Source organism: Meles meles, chromosome 1, assembly GCF_922984935.1.
Source record: "Meles meles chromosome 1, mMelMel3.1 paternal haplotype, whole genome shotgun sequence".
In the NCBI taxonomy this organism is placed as follows: Eukaryota; Metazoa; Chordata; class Mammalia; order Carnivora; family Mustelidae; genus Meles; species Meles meles.
In genome coordinates, this window is record NC_060066.1 from 97,666,272 (window position 1) to 97,678,934 (window position 12,663).

Below are 12,663 nucleotides of genomic sequence, written 5' to 3' on the forward strand. Positions count from 1 at the left end.
CAGAGCATGCCTTAAGTTTTTCCTTTTTTTTCCTGACCTATTTGGATTTCTTGACATTTTACTGCTATTTAAAAGATTACAATTTCTAGGCAAAGTACTAGAGAGGGAGCATAGTAGTAAAGCATTTTTTTTTAAATCATGAAGGAAAATGGATCTTGTCCCTTGGAAATGCTTATTGAGTTTATTGGATAGATGTTCTGAGGAAACTAGAGTCAACACATTTGGAACAAGAAACTTATAAGATTTTTGTGGAGATCTTAGCTTCATTTATTTATTAAATCAGAGTTAAAAATTAATACATGATACACACTTTGAGACTATGTCTATTCCATTTATTCATCAGTACACATTTTGTGTTAAAGTGAACAACATAAAAAGAGAGAAAAAAGATAGAATTCCTGTCCTTAGGGCTCTTATGATGTCCTAAAAAAAAATCATAATTCTAGAAAATTACATATGTTCAGGGAAAAAAATACAGAAATTTCAAAAATAAGAGAATAAAAACCGAGTCTGTAGTTTTTGGAAAAATGAAGACCAGCAGAATAATGAAAGTCAAATCAAATTATCCACGTACAAACTTTCTAGAAGAAGCTCATTTTAAAGTGTGAAATTTTTAGAAGTTAGTCTATATCCATTCCATGTGTTTCATTTCATTATGAAGAAAAAAACACATTGATTTAAAAAGGTTTGCTGATATTAATATTATAAATCTTGTTCATCACTGTTTTCAAGATCAAACTGGCTTTCCTCTTCCCAAAGAAAAAGGTTTTCATCCTCAAATATATAAAATGTTTCTAATACATTTCTGTTGCTAATATTTAAGGATGTCTCAACGTGGTAAAATAGGCAGGTTTGATCATGCATTTCAAAGGAGAAATGATAGTTGCTGTTTTCTCTTACTACTTGATTGAGATTTGTTAATGAATTCTGAAATCTGTAATTTAGTAAGTTGTTATTCTCATCAACTACTTCCAAGATTTCATTTGTCTTATTGGTGCCATCCTGTGTATTTGAATTCACATCATCCACAACCAACAACGATGTGTGCAAGAAATTCACACAAAACTTCTTCTTTAAATATAATTGAAATTTCTTTAAATTATTTTCTTCCTCTAAGCTCAAAGAGTTAATTCCTTTTAATTTTCTTAATTGTCTTTTATCCATCAAGTCAAATGTGTTATTAAAATGAAGCTGATCAAATGTATCATCACTGGCATTATCAATAAATGTTTTTCCACCCCTTACTTTTTTGTTCTCATCTCTGAACATGGTCTTATCTGACTGCAGTAAATATGGGTGTATTTTCATCCATAAATGGAGACCCAAGAAATTTTCAATATCAGAATCTTTGCAATATACAAATCCTCGGTCTTCCTCATTTATAGGTTGGATGATAACAGTTAGTATAGGGCAATGCTGGCCACAAAGAGCATAGAGCTTATCCAGAGAGTCACCTTCCTGAAGTGCACCGTGAATTACATTATTAATAGGCAATGGTTGGTTTTTAATAGTATCATCAGAGACAGGATGGACTTTGTTACCAGCAGACGTAAAAACCTGAGTGACTGATGTGCATACTCTTTCTGACTTATGACTAGCCTTCTCTTCTGCATGATGATCTGGTATTCTCTCCTTGGCAGAAGTTTTATTTTGAACATCTAGCAAATCCTCACCAAAAGGCTCAGAGTCACTACAATGAGGCATGTTAAAATAACTGCATTTCAGTTCAAGGGGTCGAGTCAGTTCTTCCAATTCTGAAGAGGATAGCTCAGCCATGTTTGGGCCTGGAGCCAAATTTCCAAAATGTGAATATGGTACCTCATTGCCATTATTAAGTAGAGTATCCACTGATGTGGTATCTTCATTGCCATATAAGCCAGAATTTTCAGGAGATGATAATCTTAACAAGTGATTTTCTTTCAGGAGCCATTTTCCTTGATCAATCAGTATTCCTTCCTCAATATCTCTAACAATTCTGTTATGATTATTTTGTTTTGTACCACGTCCTATGTCTCCCCCGTGATAACTGGCCCTCACATCACATTTATCTTGATCTCCTTCTGGAAATTTCTGTAACATAGATGAACTACTAGAGATCTGTTCAGAAGACCCAAATGACTGACCTTCCGAATCATAAAGACCAGCTTTCCTAGCACACTGAAATTCCATAGAGTTATAAGGACAAACCTGAGATCTGTGCACAGATCCAGAAAAAAAAGATGGTTTAATAAGTTCTCCTTTACCATAAAGCTTTTCTATTGTCCTTTTAACAAATCCTTTATTGTATTCTCTTCCTTCAGCAATCTCCTCACAACTGCCCCTGAGGCCATCACTGGATGTTTTATATGGCTGCTCATTCTCACTGTCTAGTCTAAATTCTGACCCATCAGAAGTCACTGGTCTTCTGAAACAGTTTTTAAAATCAAGAGAGGACTCTGAATAACTTCCAGTTTCCGTATGTTTCACCATCATTTTTACTCTCATTTTAGTTTCTCCTTCATTGAGTTCCCTTTCAGCATTTTGCTTAGAATCATAGCAAAACACTAAACATGGTGGTGTTGCTGGCGCCATACTGATTGCCTCGCAAATTACATCATTTCTTTTTTCTTCTTCTGTAATGTTCCCACTGGAGACTTCTATCAATTCTGAATTTTTACTAGCCTCTAACTCTTTTTGGATCAATTCTTCAGTGGCTGGCTCTCCTGCATTTACCTTTGTATAAAAGAGATTAGTGTCCTGGTTTTCTAATTCTTCAAATGATTCCAGTTCTGAAATGTTTCTTTCACTTGATGTCATGCTACTGGTTATTGAGCCTGGTTCTTCAGAAGTCTTTGAGTCTTCCTTATCAGAAGATGTAGATGCATTTTTACCCTGAAATTTCTTTAAAGAAGAAATTTTAAGTTCAGCCTCAGAACTATGTTCCTTATCAAATTCTGGTTCAGTTTCATTTATGGGAAAGCCACAGTGGTTTAAACTGCTGGTATTTTGATGTGACATTAATATATTAAAGTCATGTTTGCACCCAGGGTCTGCCAAAATATTTAGATCTTTCTGAACTTCATCAATCCTTTCTAATTCTTCAGTCAATTCCAAATTATCAGCACATGTGTTTTCTTTGGAATTTAAAAAGTTACAGGTATTGCAGACTTTGTTGGGAATGTAGGTCTCATCAACTGGGCAAGTTGTCTCATAACTATGGTTTTCATCATGAGTACAAGCTTTATGGGAAGACAGAGAATCAGTAAGTGAACAGACCTCTCCTAGGAAACAGGCCTTATTCATGGAGGTCTGATCTGTAGTAGAGCCATCACTAGGGCAAAAATTGTCACTGAGGTTACAAGTCTCTTTTGGAGGATAGGTCTTATTCATAGTGCATATCTGACATGAAGAACAAGTCAACTCTGAAACACAGACTTCAGGGCCACAGCCCTCACTGCTAGAGAAGCCTCCATGTAAAAAGGAGATTTTCTGTGTTTTTTCATTTTCAATGCACTTAGGAACTCTCTGAATGTTGAGTGTGGAACAATTTGCAGAAAGTCCTCCTGGATCTATATCTTGTTCTCCCTCAGTGAGTCCAAAGTGATTTGTGGTTGATTCCACTAAATTGGCAACAGCAGCCTTCAAATCATCAGCTTCCTCTGTGATGGCAGTGTGCTTTAGAATCTCCAATAATCCAAGTATTTCTGAAGCTCTGTTGGTAGTCTTGTGAGCATCACCTTGGCAGAAGCTATTTATACTTCCCTTTAAGGTCAGCACCAGAAGCCAAGCTAGAAGGACATTAGTATATGACTTATATATTGGGGAAGGGAAAGGAACATCTTCAAGTGAACCTTGCATTTGAATAACTCTATTCTGAGTCTTATGAATACTAGGAACTAAAGCTTGCAATTGGCGTAGCAACAAGACTGGTAAAAGGTCTTTTGGAGTGTATTCTTCCGTAAGATCTACTTGAATAGCAGCCTCTACGCTGCGCCTTTTTGTAGCTAGGTTTATTTCTTCATAAATAAGGCTTACCTCTGGTCCTAATTTTTCAGCACATACCTGGATTTCAGTATTATGATCACCAATAGCTGACTGAGACAAAGCACAATTTCCATGCAAGGGAAACAAGCAAGCATCATTCAGAGATTCAACCTCATTCTCACCCAGATCTTTGGAAAGGTCGTCACAGTTATCTTTGTCAAAAGATTTACCTACCCTTTTGCCTAGATTTTCTGTCAAACTGGCATTTTTAGTTAGGTGTTTATTACTTTCCCTAACAAAATTATTTCCTTTTCCAGAACTTGTGTGTGAATTAATTCTTACAAAACCATTGTTGTTACCACTTACCACATTCCTTTCCTTTTGGTATGTTGGAGCTGATTTTCTAGGTTGCAAAGCTGAATGGGGATTTATGCTCTGCAACCACCTCTGTATATAATTTTGAACTGAACGATGGCTAATATCCTCAGGAAAAACAGCTTTTCTTAAAGAAGCTGAAGAATTTGCCCTGGTTGTAACATGTTTACTTACAACAGTACCCGATTTCAACTTATTCCCTTTTTGCTTTTTCTGAGTTTTTATAGTTATGTGTGAATTATTAACTTTTGAAACTAAACTTTTCTTGGTCATTCCTCTCAAATACCAAGATGCTATTTCTGCTTGAGCCTGTGGTCCACAAACAGCACTGGGTTTTTGCTCAAGGAAGTTAAACAGATAAAATAAATTTTGATCTTCAGAATTATTTTTGCAACACCAAAGCTCATTATGGGGAAATACTTTATTGTCTTGACCAATTTCTCTTTTTGTAGGTCCTCCTAAACTTACTGGTCTGGACTTCCTTTTGGCTAAAAGTCCTTGAAACTTCTTAGGATTCTGAGAAGTATTTAATTTATTTACATGGAAATTCTTGGAATTCATGGGATTGAGATTACTTTTGGAACAACAATAATTTGATTCAATTACCATATCACTTACATGGCGGTCTTCCTCACACAGTATTCCTTCTTTAAGGGAACTGTCTGAATCCTCCAATATGATTCCCTGTGCAATTCTACCTCTTGTGTTAATTTTCTTACTCCTACTAAGAATTCTTTTGGTTGCAATCTTCCCATCCTGATACCTGGAATTTATCATTTGTTGCTGCGATTTCATCTTCTTTTTGCTGGCAACAGATGATGAACTCTGCTTTTCATTTGCTGGAAATTTCGTTACACCACACTGAGCAAATTCATTAATTACTCTGTCAATTCTTACAGAGGCAGTGGAAGACCCTACTGAAGCTGGGGTCTCGGAAATAGTTCTGTCAGCTCCACAGTTGTTACTTAAAGAATGAGGTGTACCCGCTAAAGTAGGACTGCATCCGTCACTGGTATTACCACAAGGTCTTAATTTTTTGATACTAGTTTTGTTGTCTGATGTTACATTATCAACTATACCTTCCTCCCCAAGTGAGTTTTCTGATAAAGTCTGCAGTAAGCCATTATTATGAGACATCTCTAACATCTTCTGACTTGTTATTTCTACAATACCAGCACGTATTGCACCTGACTTGAGCAGCGTGCTTTCCTTTTTTCTTTCTAAAGATGACTCCATTTGTTCAATGTTATCGATCTGAACAAGCACTGGTTTGTTAGATACTGATGACATTTTACTGCAAGAATGTGTGAACATATGATACTCAGATTTGTTTTCTCCATCCTCCTTCTCTTCACTGTAGATCATTTCCTCTTGAACTTCAGTTTCAGATACCAAAGTCACACTCCCCCTCACAGATTTCTTTTGTCTTACTCTCCTTGGTCCAGGTGTAGGGGGTCTGTAAAAATGATGCTTTGCTTGATCCTTAGTCTCCTGGATGGTGTTTGTGTCCACAGCAGCATTCTGCCAACCAGCAGAAGGGCAAGTTTCAGTCTCTTGATCTGTCATTTGAGTATTTATGTCCTCTGCCAAACTGCCCTCTTGATTATTGCCTTTCTCCAGAGATGAGACATCTGCAGACAATGAGCATGCTGCAATTTTTAAACCAGAAAACCGATCATCTGTTCTTCCTGGAAAACCACCAACCTCACTCTTTTCATTGTTATGAGAAAGACTAGCTCTACTGACAGTGGTCCATTTTATGGTTTCCTCCTGTTTTATCTTAAATCGAACTTTCATTTCAACTGTCATGGTACCATCTTGATTAAAAATAATCGATTTCTCAATATCATCTTCAGAAGGATATATCAATAAATTCTGAGAATCATTTTTTTCTAAGGCCAAGTAATTTTCAGAAGCAAAAGACTGGTCTGAGTAGCAATCATTATTATGCATTTTGTCAGAAGAAACAGAATAAATCTGGGACTTTGGGCTTGAAGGCACATGTGTCCTCACTTTCAAGATTTTGAGAGTAAAAGATGCCCCACATCAAAATGTAGAAGATAGAGAAGTTATAAATATCCAATAGAAGAGGCAGCAAAGAAAAAAAAGGAAAAAAATTAGTATGAAAATTTCATATTTTCTGAATTTCATAGTAAGATATCATTAACATGTTTCTCACCTCTGTGTATTCATTGGTTACTTGCATTCACTACAATATCTGGTACACTTCTACAAGCTATTCTCAAAAAGAGAACCTATAATCTGACTTCAATAATGCAATTCACAGAATTTTAATTTTAGTGAATTTAACCAGGGAATTTTAATAAGGAAAGTAGAAATTGCTAAGGATTCTAGCAAAAATAAAAAGATTTTTGTGGGATTGTATTTTGTTGTTTTGTTTACCAGTACTGAAACTGGAGTCTAACTAAGTGCTGCTTACCTATGCAAACAACGTGAGTAATAATTTACAGTGATATTCATTTTCCTGTCTGTGTATATCTAAGAGATACTTACAACATTATGAAAGTTAAAACATTTTTAGAATTTATTTAGAAGTCAACATTAATCGAGTAATTACTAATTTTGCATTCACTTTGTATAATTAGTACATTTGATTTAACATAGAGCACAAAAGAGAACAGAGCTAGACAACAAACCAATGTATCTAGTTATATTTTTACTGTGTGTCTCTAAAGATAACTTCAGTACTCAAGCCTCTTAAACTCAATCAAATTCTTATTAGTAGTTTGTATAGATTTGCATATGATTGGCATTAATTAAATACCTTCAACATTTTAGAGTATAAACCTGGAAATATTTTCTCTTATTTTTGGTATGTATTTACCAAAATTACAAATGAAAAGGGCTCTCTTAAAATTTTTTAAAGTAAAATTTAACAAAGCCCTCAGATTCTCTAACACCATCAAAAATCATATTCACAACCCATAACACACAAAATAATAAAATCATTTTAGTAATATGAACACAGTGAAACAGTACTACCATATGCTTAACAGATATTTGGCAGCTAATGCCTACAGAACAGAAACATTAATAGATATATATCTATTGAGTATATCCATAATAGATGAGTTTCACCCACTTCAGCAATAAGTAGGGGGATTAATACTACTTAAAGGGCTTACTATTCCATGTCTACATAAAAACCAAAATTTAAGTATAAGTGGCAATCAATTCCTCAGCATAGAGCTAAAAAACTGCACACAATGAATAATGAGATTAAAATATTGAGCACAGTGAATAATAACCATGCCTGCATAGAGAACTTACAGCCCATCGTACACTCTTGGGCATCAACAAGCCCTCCTTCTCCCCTACACAAAGGATTATGCTATACTGTGCAGCATTTCCTAAGGAATTATCAACATAGATTATTATTAACCAGCATGAACTGACTACATGAATTTTTTTAATAAATAAAAAAAAATGGATCCAAGGGCTGTGATTTTTACTGAAACAACTTCAGAAAGTGGAGTCATATGTACTTAGAGATTTTTAAAAGCACACTCAACTGACCTGCTGAGCTCAGCTATGATGCTGCATGGTACTATTTGGAGAAAACCATATAACTACCAAATGTCACTTATACAAATTCCATAGAATTCTTCTCCAAATCAAGAAATGCTGGTATTTTTATTTTTTTTTATCTAGGTATTATATGCCCTCCACACACACAAATAAAGGATTACCCCCTCAATTTAATCACTGATTGACCTGAAAAAAATCTAAAAAAAAAAAAAAAACAAAAAAAAAAACCTACAATCTCTATAACTCTTTCTTTTACATATAACAATTCCAGTTTAGAATGCTTTCAGTCAGGGGCCTGGGTGGCTCAATGGTTGATCCTCTACCATCAGCTCAGGTCATGATCTCAGGGTCCTAAGATCGAGCCCTGCATTGAGCTCCTTGTTCAGTGGGGAGTCTGCTTCTCCCTCTCTCTCTCTGCCTTCCCTCTGCTGTGCTCTTCCTCATTCTTGAATGATAAGATAAAATCTTAAAAAAAAAAAATGTTTTCGATCCCCTCATTTTCTCTCATGTGACGAAGGAAATTGGCCACTTAAGCATGGATTGGGTTTTCTTTTTTTCATCTTGTGGTTAAAACACACACACACACACACACACACACACACACACACACACAACTCAGGGCTAAAAATAAAAGCTACATATTTAAGTGACTTACTCTTTCTGCTTTCTGACCTAGCACTTCCCTTGGCGTATACATGATGAGAGATCCCTGGTAATCTTGCAGAATGCAAGTACTTCTGGATGTCATAATTTCCTGGTTTAAATGGCTCTCTTCCTGCTGCCACCACAGCTCCAGAGCTAAGGATCACAGCTTGGAGACTGGGAACCTAGAAGAAACCAAAGAGTTAAGGTCCTTACATGAGCAACATGATGTTTTTGTTCTTTCCATACGGTAATTTAAAAAAAAAAATTTTTTTTTAATAATTTCTAACCCCAACATGGGTCTCAAAACTAAGTCAGGTGGACTGAGCCAGCCAAGTACCCCCTTTCCATATATTATTTATAGAGAGTGGAATCAACTCAACAATCTTCAAGGTTTGAAAGGGATAATCACCAAGTGTCCATTAGGCACCAATAATGTATACAAAGTTACCAGTATCGAGGTGGGGGTGACTAGACCAACATCTTTATTCAACCTGTATACTATCTGAAGAGAGATGTCTTCTGCCCTAACTAAAGGAATCTTTAAAATGTATGCAGTTTTGCCTCTGCCTTCCCACCAAAATACCCAGCTGTAGCCAAACGTCCACCCTGAGCCAGCTGAGAAAGGGCCTGGTAGCCACACTGACAGCTGCGGGGGAAGCTCTTCCCTGCTCCCCCACCAACCCTCCAGCATGGATGGCAGGGAAAGCAAAAAAAAAAAAAAAAATGCTTTCTCTACCTAACGAGATATCACTCTTGGCCGTGGCTTTTCTGGAAATATTGTCACAATTGCATTCTGTGCCAACACATTATACAACTCGGGGCTAAAGAAGAAGAAAGGGGAAGGGAGTTTGAGATTAAAAAGAGCCCCTCATGGACGTGGCTTCTTCAGATTCTGACCAGAGAACAGTAGGGCCACCCACCCAGGTGAGCCAGTGCCCTCCCACGAGGGTGGGAACGCACACAGACACCCACGCACGCGCGCGCGCGCAAAACCCTCCCTTTTCTGGGGCCTCCACCCATGTCCCACACAAGGCGAGCTCAGACATGAAAAAACCCCCGAACACTCACCTTCCTTCCATCTGTCGCGTACAACTTGGTCACCGGGAACCGCATGACTTCCGTCAGGTGCTGCAGAAACGCCTGGAAGCTCTGCGTGACCCTCCTGTTCATAACCACCACACGCCTCATCTTCGGGTCGCCATTTCTAAAGACCAAGAGCTTTCGTGGGCCACGCAGCATGCCGGGAGCAGCAGTGGCAGCTGCAGCCGTTGGAGGGGCTTGGTGCGGTTGCACACTGATGGCCCGGCTGCTGTGCCAGGGTCGTGGGCGGCGGCGGGCCTTGTCGAGATCCACTGGCTGCACCTTCCTGCGGTGGGAGCACAAGTAGGACTCGCCATCTTCTAGCTCCTCCAGCCGTGTGATGCTGTGTCTTCCCCGAGGGGTGCTGATGTTCCTTACCCCAAAAGGTAAGGGCACCTTCCTTGACAAGTTATCCAGCAAAGCATCAAATGTCTTGAAGGAACGAGGGTTGACCACCACCCTGACCCCGCCAAATTGCGGATCTCCGCTTTTGTAGAAGCTTATCTTTTTGGCCACAACAGGATGCATGACGCTCAGGTGGCGAGGGGAAGGAACGTGACCTTCAGAAGAAGTCCGATGAATCATGGAAATACTAGTGGAAGAAGTTTCGCTCATTTTGACTGAGAACTAGAGGGAAGGAAAATTATTCATCTCTGCAATGACAGTACTATAAAGAATACACGACAATGCAATTGCAATCTTATTACAGTTGTAAATATCTTGGCTATTCCTAGCGTTTCATTCATTAATTTATTCATTGGTTATTCTCACCTATTTTGAATAATTTTAAGGGGTTTACAATAAAAAGACATAAATGAAACAAATAAAGATATTTATAGTTCAAAGATAAAAACAATCTAACGACACAAATAAAGGTATTGTTAAATAAATGATATTGTATACGCCCACGCACTGGGAAGCTATGCAACCATTACACATGACATTATAAGTCTGTATTTACTGGCATCAGAAAATGATCCTAATTGATTGCTAAGTAAAAAAGCAGTTTACAACATATGTATGCCATGCCATTCCCAGTATACACGTATTTACTATACTAATGGAAAAAAATCCAAAAGTATATATAGCCCTAATGTTGATGGTAATTATCACTGAGTGGCAAAGCTATGGATAAATATTTGTTTCTTAGACATTGCTGAATTTTGTGAATCTTGAAAACTAATACGTATTTTGAACAATTAAAAGATAACAAAAGGGACATATCAAAAGCCATCCAATGAGAAAAATAAGAGTTTTGTCATTGATCCATTTAGTTCTGTATGTCCTGGCAGTCAAGGAAAAAGGGGAGACAGAAAGAGTTTATCAATTTCAAATTGTTAGGTAGAACCAAATGAGTTCATCTGGAGGAAAATGTTTCCTGACATTAAATTCTAGAAGGAATGTATCATATAAATCCTTAAATAGGGGCCATATTAAGATAATGTAAATGTTTCCATTACAGATTATAAAAAATGCAGGTAAATTATCTAATGCACCATTAATCCTACTTTGGGAAACACTGCATTAAACAATATTTTGAATGAATGACAACATTGCTATGAACTACTAAAAATGGAGGCACTGCTCCTATTAGTGGTTCTAAAATTAACCACTGGGAGGGAATTTAAGAGCCATTTTCAGCCAATCACTGAGGTTTTTCTCTTCTACTTTCTAAGTGAAGCAAGGATCTGACTGACAAGTGAGCAGCTCATGGAAGCTCTGAGTTCACTTCTCATATGTAGCATACTGTGACTATTTTCCACTACTTTAAGTCAATGTAATTATTAGTGTGCTTTGACAGAGTAAGAATGCCCTACAACCTTGAAGACAAACTGAACAAACTAAATAAAAGTGATCAATATTATAGAAATGAAAAAGGCATGTTTCTCATTATATCTCAGCTGTAAATTTGGCCCAAATCACCTACTTAATATTTGCAAACTGTTGTCTAAGATTCTTCATATATCTCCAATATGATTTGCAAATTTTTTTTATTTCTTTTCAGCGTAACAGAATTCATTGTTTATGCACCACACCCAGTGCTCCATGCAATTGATTTGCAAATTTTTATGTGTAATTTAGGAAAATACATTCATAGATCAACCTAGAAGTTAGGTATGTCTCCCCTACTCCCTTCTCCAAGCAGTTTAAAGTAATTATAGTACTTAAGACAATAAAGGCAACTGTAGCAGGTTTGTGCTTCAGGAGCTGGGGAATCCACCTTTGCAATGAAGTCAGCAAAACTGCACCTCTTCTTATCCTCAGCTGATAAACTGCAGTCTGACCTTGAGCATGTTGCTTAATCTCCATGCCCTCACTAACTGTAAGAGGAATGAATTTTTTAAGTATTTAATAAAAACTTCAGAACTCTTTGCCTCCAAGTACTTTTTAGGTTGGTTTACTAACATACATATTTTAAAATAGTTTCCATAACTAGTGTTTGAAACACATTTTTCACCTAATTTTGGAAAATTATATTTATCTGTATGTAAATGCATAGCGAGGCTTATTTTTTCAAGATTTTATTAATTTGTTTATTTGAGAGAGAGAGAACATGAGCTGCAGGAGGGCAGAGGGAGAAGCAGACTTGCCGCTCAGCGGGGACCCCTAATGGGGGGCTTGATCCCAGGACTCTGGGATCATGACCTGAGCTAAAGGCAGACTTTTAACCTACTGAGCCACCAGGTACCTGAAAGTGAGGCTGTTAATTGCAATAGTCTTCTGCCTGGATCTCACTATTTGGAGAGCCATTGACCTAGTGATCAAGTTAAGACAAGCTGTAGCCCAAGGCGTTTGTTTTGGGGTGGCTTTTTTTTTCCTTCACTAAAAGAGTGGACATTTTGTGCTGGGACCAGGAAGGAAAACATAAAAGATAAGGACAATTGAAGGGAAGAGGTGGCCCCCCTATGCTATCCTACAGCTGCCCATCCCGGAACTGAAGGTACCATGTCCTAGGAAGATGCCATATGCCCAGCAGTGGAGGAACATTTATAGAGAATCTATAGGATGGTTGCCAGGCTCCTTGAGGAGGAGGATTTAGCAAGAATAAAA

At 37.4% G+C, this 12,663-nt stretch overlaps 1 protein-coding gene across 1 annotated transcript; it reads right to left on the reverse strand.

Annotated features, from left to right (window-relative positions):
- Positions 1-702: 702 nt before the first annotated feature.
- On the reverse strand, positions 703-10,227 carry RP1 (RP1 axonemal microtubule associated). Its single transcript, XM_045978753.1, has 3 exons — positions 9,601-10,227; positions 8,543-8,714; positions 703-6,350 (listed from the first exon to the last, which is right to left on the reverse strand). The coding sequence occupies exons 1-3, from the start codon at positions 10,225-10,227 to the stop codon at positions 703-705; spliced, it is 6,447 nt and encodes a 2,148-aa protein (XP_045834709.1).
- Positions 10,228-12,663: the final 2,436 nt, after the last annotated feature.

Bases quoted from the DNA above. Each gene is read 5' to 3' on its own strand.
- RP1 (XM_045978753.1), bottom strand. From the start codon at position 10,227: ATGAGCGAAACTTCTTCCACTAGTATTTCCATGATTCATCGGACTTCT. The intron at 8,715-9,600 runs GTGAGTGTTCGG...GGTTTCTTCTAG, and splicing joins ACGCGACAGATGGAAGGAAG to GTTCCCAGTCTCCAAGCTGT. The intron at 6,351-8,542 runs GTAAGTCACTTA...AAATCTTGAAAG, and splicing joins TAGGTCAGAAAGCAGAAAGA to TGAGGACACATGTGCCTTCA.